General features: G+C 39.5%; 1 protein-coding gene across 1 annotated transcript; it reads right to left on the bottom strand.

Annotated features, from left to right (window-relative positions):
* Positions 1-729: 729 nt before the first annotated feature.
* LOC117049988 (transmembrane protein 68-like) lies at positions 730-7,393 on the bottom strand. The gene is made up of 7 exons (XM_033155228.1): positions 7,257-7,393; positions 4,923-5,295; positions 3,569-3,733; positions 2,860-3,050; positions 2,390-2,450; positions 1,767-1,906; positions 730-915 (listed from the first exon to the last, which is right to left on the bottom strand). The coding sequence occupies exons 2-7, from the start codon at positions 5,197-5,199 to the stop codon at positions 811-813; spliced, it is 939 nt and encodes a 312-aa protein (XP_033011119.1). The 5' UTR covers positions 5,200-5,295; positions 7,257-7,393; the 3' UTR covers positions 730-810.
* Between the last annotated feature and the right edge of the window lie 2,931 nt (positions 7,394-10,324).

Consider the following 10,324-nt stretch of genomic DNA (forward strand, 5'->3'; position numbering starts at 1 on the left):
CTCCTCAGTTGGAAAAAAGTGTTCTAAAGTTGTTGCTGTAAAATCTGACCGATGTTCTATTTCATACAGTATCATAATTATGTTGCCTAGGTCCTGAGACTCTATGAGCATGCACAAGAACATCTGCATATGGGATGAGCTCCACTTTCAAACCGTTCAGCCATTTTGCAAGGAAGGCAGCCATGTCTGTCCCCTCTTCTTACTCTGGGACCCCCATCCATCTCAGATTCTGCCCCTTGATGCCAATTTGAATAATCCTCAAGGTAAAGCTGCAAAACTGAGGCAGTTTACTTTAGCTATTTAACTGCACTTTGATTGCCCAGATCCGGATTCATTGATGAGTTGGCTGTTTTCGTTATGTCAGTCACTTTTCCCACTAATTCTGGCTACTTTTTCCCTCCTCTACTTTTTTTTGCTATATGTTTAGAAAGGTTGAGCCATTATAGGGTTCAAATCTTGGAGCAAACTTTATAAACATAAAAGAGGTGTCACTGTTTTAATACAAGTGAATTATAGACATTACTCTTTCACTTGTAATATTATTTCATGTTTCAGTTAAGCACTCGCCTTCCCATTATAAAAGGGGCATTCTGGGAGTATTGCAGGATAGGGCAAGACTTGTATGTCTTCGAAAACCTAGGACCTTCTGTATGCCCGCAGGTGATGAGTTACTGAGCTAGGGTCCCTTCTAGATAATTAATAAACAATCCAGCACATTTCTATGTATATCAACTTAGCTTTAATAACATAATTATTAATGCTTCCTATTGCAGACAGCTTGTCAGAAACACTGCAACGGTTTTATATGGACTAGTTAGCTTTGTAATGCTTATCAAATCGTTCTGAAAGAGCTCTTAATATACTTCCTGGCCTTTTTTGGTATTTATCCCGAAGATTTTCAATTGCAGTTTTTGTCTGTTGAAAGAAGAACAAACATATAACATTGTGTTATATCGATATATTGCAAAATGGATATTCACAGTTATGCATATCTGTGAGGAAAAAGCTAAAGGGATCAGAACCAGCAGAATTAAGAATCCCATTTTTTCCAGTTACAGATGCACAATATGACAGTCCTTGTCCCTCAATCCTCAAGAGTGACTTTTTCAGAATGGAGGGTTGGGAAAGAGCAGGCTGGGCCAAGAAACCCCACAAGGAAACTGTTCATCTCTCCGTGAATCCAGCCCACTATCTTTATGGGGTTTAAAAATAAATAAATCAAGAGCACTCTGAAAATGGCAGAGATACAACCAAACGTAAGTGCCTTGGGCTGCTTGGTACGTATTAGTTTTCCAGCACGGTTGTTACCCCCAGCTATGTGAGGAAAACTGCAGAAATGCTATTGAGTTATATTTCACTATGTTCAATGCATTTTTCCAGAAAATAGCAGAGTAGCATGGAGTCGCATTCACTTCAGGCTTAAGAACATACAGTGCTTACTGTGTCCCCCACCAGGGGAGGGTGCTTGGAGGGACCCTCTGGGGCAAATTCTGGGGCACATGGTGGGGAGAAGAAGTCCTATTGGATGAGCAGATCTTTTTGAAGCACAACATAAGATGTATATGTTTTTCGTGGTCTCAACAAGTTACAGAGAGTGAAAGCTGAGTGATGAACATAATGCACAAAAGTCTATATAATGAACCCTATCTCTGGTTGTATAGAATTAGGAAGTCCGTAGGCAGAATGCAATTTATAGAACTTAAAGAGAGAAACCAACAGGAAAGAAATATTCTGCTTTTATACTTCCAAGTGTAGAGTTAACTTACCTTTTCGGCCAACTCTGCAGCTGTTATATTTGGATCATATGGGATGGGTTCTCCAATATATGTCCTTAGTTTCACTGGAAATCCTCCATATACGGGAAGGTGGAGAAGTCGTGTTTTCTCATATATCCATCTTGTCAACCCTATGTATGAAAGGGGAAAGAGTCTGAAAGAGAGCGACCCCATATCAAATTTGAAATTAGCTGGCATTCTGAGTTTTTAGCAATTCCAGTCAATCCATCCCCGAGAGGAAGAGTTAAATAGTATGAGTCCTTTGGAAAAGAAAAAGCAACATATTCTGTCAGCTCTTCTCTGTTCTTTAAAAATCAAGGTCATAAGTTGTACAATAGACTGCAGAATACGGCTTTTTTTCCTGCTCAGTTCCCCTCCATGTTGGGGTTCCTACCACTTTTATAGATTATAGCTATCTTTTAAATCTAATAAAAAACTAAGCATGGACATGTTCACCCAGTCCTGGGACAGGCAGCACAGCTTTTGCAGATCAGTGCAGACTGAATAAACTCTACTAGAAGGTAGTAAAAAGATACTCTGTTTTTTAAAAAATTGTATATCATTAATATGTTTATTGCCTGAAAGCAGATCTCTTGATCAACCAAGGTACTCACTTGTGTTTCCAATGCTCCTGTATGTTTCACAACTGTTTTGTGTAAATATAGGGATGATGGGCTAAAAGAATAAAATCAAAAATCAAAAGGAAGCTGAGAACTGGAGAATTGCTTCACCCCAACTGCCCCACCTTTATTTTGGTTAAGGACTAGGAATAATTCTCTGCATCTGACATTACAATGACATGCCAGACGTAACTGACTTCAAATTGCTCATGCTATCCTCCAGATTGTCAATAATTGAAGAGGGGGAAAGCTATTTTTCTTTTTAAATGAAATTGAAATCAATATTGTTTTTTTTAAAAAAAAGAACAGGTGGGAAATACTTGGAACTCCAGATATCATTTAAGCCCCCATGCAGGATATTTGCCATCATCAACTATTTAGGATGCTACATCAAGGATGTGAGCACATTACGTCTTATCTAGGATAATTGCGAGGGCAATGCAAATTGCACAACGATCACTTACCACTTTTGCCTCCAAAGCTATCCGAGCGAAACCTGTGCGGTTACCCCACATTATGTTGTAGTCCTTACTAAAGTTTGCTTCTCTACCTCCTCCAGGGGAAATGCCCAGTAAATGGCCTTTCTTCAAAATTTCCACAGATTCAGCTTTACTGAAATCTTTCAACCCGAGCACATCAAAATACGTCTTCCACCCTAAAAAAAAAGCCCCAAATAGAAAAAAAATGCATTATTTATAACTCTTATTTAGGAAATATTGTGGACGCAATACAGGTGTCATTATTCCAAACATATTGCACTATTATGGATCACCAGCATAGTTCTTTGCCAATCCTTTTCAAGTAGGATTTTGTGGAAGTGCTGAGGTGCCACCTATTTAGACATGTGTTCCACAAGTCAAGTCTGTAGTACAACAGAAGGACATTTATGTTTGCATTATGATAAAAATACAGACCACAGTGTCTTGCTGCATGCACAGAGAGACAGACAGACACATGGCACAGATGAGCCCATGCTGGTTGAGACCTGCCTACACCCACAGAAGTCCATCTTTTCATGCACAGATAAGTGGGTGGAGATTATATGCTGCATTAACTCACCCAATGGAATGCCCCCCCAAACAGAGCACTCTGTGCTACTGGGCATTTTTAGGCTCTGTACTTCCTTCCTTCCTTATTTTGTAAATAAAGCAAGATTTGAATTTAATAACTTACCTGGTACCCGACAAAAGGCACGATCAATTACTGAAAGGCAACGTCTCTGTGTTTCCTTAAAAAGTTTAGCCACAAGAAGGGAATAGTCAATAGAAATGACTGCGTGATAATAAATAATAACCCCTGGTCCTTTAGGCAGATGTTCCATGCCAATAACTTCATAATCTGGAAATAATACAAAATGCAACAAATAAATATTACTTGGTTGAAAAATAAATAAAATATTGCTGTCTTTTATTGGAAGAAAACCGTGCGGTTCAGAAAACTGAAATTTAAGATCAGGTAAAAAGCTCTCCCATATGTTGCAGCATTCTGGATGCAGGTTGTCATCCACAAGGATCAAGGCTTTCTCTGTTGTGGTCCCAGAATAAATGGTATTTCTCCTCCGCTGGAATATTCCTTCCTTGCTTACTTTTGGGTGCAGGTGGAAACATTTCTGCCTAGTCTTTGAGTAAGCTAAATTTGTGAGGCAATTTCAGTCTCGTTTAAGCATTTATATGAGTTATAATACTCATATATTCAGACCATTCTCTGAATCACTTTATACAAAGTGAGAAAACAGTTTCCCAGACAGTTTCCCCTTTCATAAATAGTCACAGGGTTTCATCCTTATGACCCAAACTTGGTTTTAGTAATGTATTTCTGATTTATGCTTCAACATCTAAAGCAACATCACACTCTGGGAAGCAATGAGAACATAAGATGGATCCTGCTGATCAAGCCAAATCTCCCTGTATTCCATCATCCTGTTTCCCGCAGTGTCCATCCAAATTAGCAGCCATCACCACATCCTGTGCTGGAAACTTCCATGGTTTGTGTCCAGAGTGTATGTTTCAGAGTTACTTAGTGCTTCACCATGTTCAGGAAAATTGCACCCTCAAGGTCTCACTGCACGATGACATACTCATTGCATTCGCTGCATACTCACTTAGAAACTTAAACCCAACCCCCTTCTCTTGCCACAATCCATGAAACTATTTTTAAAGAGCTTTGCTAATTATAGCTCTGTGAGGTGTATGCAACATTCTCCAGGTTTCTTTCGGAGAGGAGGCATGCTTTAAATGTGATTAAATGTAAGGTGGTTATGCAGCCACCAGCTGACCCTTTCTTCTGCAATATATCTTAATTTCATTACTCATAAAATGTTTTTCTTTTTGATTGCTTATTACCTAAATAAATTTCTTTGTTTTGATCCTTATTGAGCCAACCGGAACTTGTAGCTGTTGTGACTCTGAGGTGGGTTTAGAGGTCCGCTCCTGATGCACTGTGGCAACTATTGTTCTCATGCTCAGTCCTATGAAAGTTTGGGAGCTGATAAGAATGAATTATTGGAATGAAAGAAACCTTTACTCACCATACCATATCTTTCCAAATATATCATAAACTTGAGCAATAAATTTCCTTGGTTTCTCCCAAATTTTGTTAACATCACTTTCTTGCTGGTTATTCATCATCTTGTAAATATGTAACAGAAATGAGAAAACCCAGAAAAACAAAAGCACACATATCAGTGGTGAATAAAGTAAAACCAGAAGCTTAAGTAACCACCAAGGGTGAACCACTGGGGTCAGATATTCTTCCAAATAAGGGAAACTGATCCAGTTTTCTAGAATTTGAGAAAACCAGTTCATGGTTTCCTGATCTGAAGCACCACGTGTATTCCAATGAAAGAAATATATGAAGTGAAAATTTCCTCGGTTGTGATGGTATTTTTTTCAACTGTTTACCTGGAAAACAGAAAATGCAGTACATTAGTCTGAACTGTCATCCCAGAAGCATTAACGATAACATGAAATCTCATGTGTTTTAATGTTTTCCTAGTTTTCCCCACTGTAACTTGCCAAGTAGAGGTATTGTTTCTCCAACATCCACCATGGGGATGTACAACATTACAAATATATGACTCCATCATTTATTTGATGTAAAGCAAGCTGGTATCATTCCACTGCTGAAATATTAAGGAAAGTGAGAAAGGGTTACTTCTCTTTGAGTCAGCAGAAATGGTTCCCTGCCTCCTAAAAATGCAGCTGCATGCATCTTGTGACTGTCTTATTTGTCTTACTGGGAAAACTGGGACATAGCCCAGGATAGATAAGAACTCAAGATGCAGATTTAGGTGGCTCATATTTTACCAGATCCTTTCAGACTTTCTGTTTCCTACCGAGGGAAATGACTGTCTCCCATGAGATTGGACTCCCAGCATTGCCAGAAATTCAGGACAAATATGGGAGTAATTAGTCCTGCTGACCTCTCCAGGGTAGGAGAGAGCTGTCTCAACCACGGTGTCGGTTTTATGGCCCACACAACAAGATGCCACACCTTGGCACTTTGGGTGCCAAGCCTAGCATGGAAACTGGGCACTCTCCAGAGTCATTCTCTGGAGCAGGCACATCTGTTTCCTAAAAATTAATAAGATTTGGCTGAAAACAGGCGTATTCTGGAATGATGGAGATAAGGGAAACAGTCTGCGGGACTGCACAGTTGCTGGTGTCTAAGTTTGGACTTCAAAGAGATTCTCATCATGGTGCTTGGATTTACGGAGGTGATCAGTATGTTCTCTCTTTTATATGTACATTAGCTTTTATATGCTGAGCCTCATTAAGAAAGACCTTAAAAAATTTAAACAGAGTACAGATGGACTTCTATTTGCAATTGATTATTCAGCTGAAACAATAATTTGGGAAATATCCCACAATGCATCTGTTTGCAGGTTTTTCTTTATGGGGGAGAGAGAAGGTGAAAAGGGTGTCTAGCAAATCCCCTCCCTGGAGGGGAGACTTGCATGGTCCCCAGAAAAGCTGATCAATCGCCAAATGATTTATATCTGTGGAATATATTTCATTTTAATTGCTACATATATTTGCAAACAGTATGCTTAACAACTCTTTAAGATCAGAATGTGGAAAATATGAGAACAACAAGAAGAGGGCAGAAATATAATTATGTGAGATGAGTTCTTCATAGTTCCAGAATATGGGAAGTCCATGTGAAATTTAATAATTAATAATTCAGATTGTAATTTGGTGGGTGCTTTTTAAAAATTGGATTATGATTTGATTAGATTTGAATTGAATTGGATGTTCTTAATGGAAATTAATAAAATTATTATTATTATTATTATTATTATTAATAATAATAATAATAACTTTTCCACCCACCCTTGCTAGAAATGGGGAACCCCCTCATCACTGGTATTTGAGGAAGGATGAATTCCAGAGGGGAACTGTTTCAACTATAACAAAATGTTTTTATCTCACATATATTTGAGTCTGCATGCAATTCTTTCCCACTGTTGGTTTGGACAGTTGTGTACACTTGACATTAGCTACCATCCATATCTATCCCAGCTTCAAATCAACCCTGACTGAAAGAAATGAACATCCTAGCTGTGTTTTAAATTGACAGTGTGGAAATAGACTAAGATGGTCATACAACTAATTTTTACACGCACACAAACACAGAGAGAGACACAGACAGCATTTCCTCTCTCTCTCTGCTGACTCCTGCACAGGAAGTGACAAATAACACAACTACTAGGACATTTGCAAATGAAGCAGGTCTAGTATGGTTTCAAATTGCTGAGAGACTTTGATGAGATTCCTGCATTGAAGAGGGTTCACTAGATCACCCTTGGAATCCCTTCCAGCTCTACACTTTATGATTCTATGAACAATTTTTCTTTACTTACATTTCTGGTGAGTCTAAATTGCTTCAGTCACCTTTCTGTGGATGCAGCAGAAGTCCTGTCTGGTGCACTTTTTCGTAGGCTAATTTCCACCCCTATGTAGACACGTCGCTTTCTGTGGTGCTTTAAAAAAACTGCGATGAGTGTGCCATTTGTATGAAGAAACCAGGTATTGTGAAAAAGACAGCTTAGGGATCCTGTGCCCATTTGTAATTAAAGGTTATTAAGTCACAACTACAATAGAAACAAAACAAAATAACAACATATTGGGTCACAGAAAACCAGTTATTGACTAAGGGCTAAAGGTAGGTATTGTGACAAGTGTACTTCCTCCATTTTCTGGTGGCTTTTCCCACTATAAGATGTGTATGAGATAGGAACATGATGTAATACACAAACCTTAATAACATGTCTGTTTACAATATTGAATGCTAGTGCTGCACCAGTAAAAGCTCTTCCATTGGCACCATGCTGCATTTAATTATGCAGCATGAATTGCTTGCTTAGGAGCCCCAGAAATTCCAGGTTCACATGCTTTGATATCAAAGGGTCTCTGGCATTCGGCACACATTCAATACTGTCAGGTGGAGGTGAAGGATCCAAGTCCAGCATGTGTTCATCAGTTAAGAAAGAGCAATAATCACATCCATTTTACTCTGTCACTCAGTGTCTGCAATTCACGAAACAAAATAGGAAATTCTTTCCAGTAGCACCTTAGAGACCAACTGAGTTTGTTCTTGGTATGAGCTTTCGTGTGCATGCACACTTCTTCATTAAAACAAGTTAATCAGGTCGTTTACAAGATGATGATTATCATATCTTACTATATATATATCTACATCTATATATCTATATCTATATATTCGGGGAACTCTATCCCTTCCCCAGTGGCAGCAAGAAGCAGAGAAAAACAAGAAGAGTTCTTACGAATGAGTTTATTCAATCATCACAGGGAGAGACAAATGAATGTAATCAGTCTCTCATTAATGACATTGCTCCAACTGAGATCCTCTCCACTCCCTTCCTCCCAACAGCACTTCCCCTTACAGTGGCCACCAGGGGCTAATTGTCTCTGAGTCCTTTGCTCTTGCACTCTCAATGAACGGCGGGTTCTGGGAGAAGGGGGGTCAGAAATACTCACCAGTGATAACATGTCAGCTGGCTGCTCTGGCTCTGTCCCCTGACCATGCCATATCTTTCTAAACATGCCTGTAACTTGCCTTGGATTGCCCCCAAAATTTGCTATCAACATCAGTTTCTTACTGGTTATTCATCTTCTTGTAAACAGAGCAAAAATGAGGAAGCACAGAGAACCAAATACACTATTCTCAATATTGGATAAAGCAAAATCAGAAGCATAAATAACCACCCTGGGTGATCCTCAGAGCTCAGGTACTGCTGTGAGTCGTGAAGGCCGCTCCCTGCAAGGCCCTTACCACCTGGCCTAGTGGGTGGAGCCCAGACTAACCAGCTCTACTAAAGAGGTGCCTGAACTATTGGATTATTTTGCCCCATCTTTTTGTTCCTGCCAAACAGCCGTGTCATAATTATTATGATAATTTTTTATTCTCTTGCTAGTTATGCTGTTTTAAATGTGCATTTAATATGGGACTTCATTTAGCAGTGGTTTTTTTTTTTAAAGTTTAAGATGTTTTTTTGTTAACTTTGTTTGTGGAGTGTGTATTCTGTAGTTGACCTCCTTTGTAATGTTTTATTTTGAAATCTTTGGGATTTTTTAAAAAGTTAATTATGTTGCTTTGACTGTATATTCTATATTTGACTTTCTTCAGAGTGTTTTATTGATGTTTTAATGTGCTTTGAACCTCTTTGAGATTTTTCTTAAAATATAAAGCGATACACACACACACACACACACACACACACACACTAGCTGACCCAGCCACGCGTTGCTGTGGGTTTTTTAAATGATTTTTTTTATGATTGTATTGATTTAGTTTGCTGCACCTCCCCCTTTTCAATTACCCAATTCCCCCCTGTTTTCAATTACCCTCTTTTTGGCCCCCCCCATTTTCAATTACCTTCTTTTTGGCCCTCCCTTTTCAATTATCCTCTTTTTGGCACCCCCATTTTCAATTACCCTCTTTTGCCCCCCCCCATTTTCAATTACCCTCTTTTGGCCCCCCTGTTTTCAATTACCCTCTTTTGGCCCCCCTGTTTTCAATTACCCTCTTTTTGGCACCCCCATTTTCAATTACCCTCTTTTTGGCACCCCCATTTTCAATTACCCTATTTTTGGCCCCCCTTTTCAATTGCCCTCTTTGCGGCACCCCCCGTTTTCAATTACCAGTTGGTGCTTTTGCAAATGGCCGAGGGAGCCCTGCCAGGGGGAAGCTGTATTAGCTGCGGTACCAGGTATGACATCAAATTGTGGAGCCAAGGTCTAGCTTTTGTACCTGCAGTACCAGTATAGCCGTCGCTAGAGGGTGCTGTTTTTCTGGTGATGTCTAATGCGTGTCCCATTTTTTTTGGCCTTTATTCCATCTTTTAGGCATGACAGGTGTGCTTTTTTAATTTTTATGATGCCAGATCCTTCCTTGATGGTCATATTACGCTTTGTACTAATTTGATGCGCTTTGGTCCAGCAGTTACGGACAACATCGATGTCTGCCGCGCACACAATGGGAACATTTTTATATATATAGATACACACACACACACACACATATTCTTCCAAATAAGGAAAACTAATCCAGTTTTCCAGCATTTGAGAGCTTTTCCACCCCTATGGAGACATGTCCCTTTCTTCTGTGGTTGAAAGAGACTCTGATAGGTGTGCCATCTGTATGAAGAAACAAAGCAATGTGAAAAAGAGAGAAGGCCTAGGGAGCCTGCTGCTTGGAAGTTGTGTCCATCAGTAATCTAACATAAAATATGGACACACACCTACAGAAGCATTCATATTAAGGTAAAGGACCTCTGGACAGTTGGGTCCAGTCAAAGGCGACTATGGGGTTGCAGTGCTCATCTCGCTTTTCAGGCCGAGGGAGCCAGTGTTTGTCCACAAACAGCTTTCCCAGTCATGTGGCCAGCATGATGAAACTGCATCTGGT

The sequence above is a fragment of the Lacerta agilis genome, chromosome 7, assembly GCF_009819535.1.
Source record: "Lacerta agilis isolate rLacAgi1 chromosome 7, rLacAgi1.pri, whole genome shotgun sequence".
NCBI lineage: Eukaryota > Metazoa > Chordata > Lepidosauria > Squamata > Lacertidae > Lacerta > Lacerta agilis.

Coding starts and splice junctions, on each gene's coding strand:
- LOC117049988 (XM_033155228.1), bottom strand. CDS start 5,199: ATGAACTGGTTTTCTCAAATTCTAGAAAACTGGATCAGTTTCCCTTAT. Junction 3,734..4,922: donor ATTTGGAAAGATATGGTATG/GTGAGTAAAGGT, acceptor TATTATTTCCAG/ATTATGAAGTTATTGGCATG. Junction 3,051..3,568: donor TGCCTTTTGTCGGGTACCAG/GTAAGTTATTAA, acceptor CTTTTTTTTTAG/GGTGGAAGACGTATTTTGAT.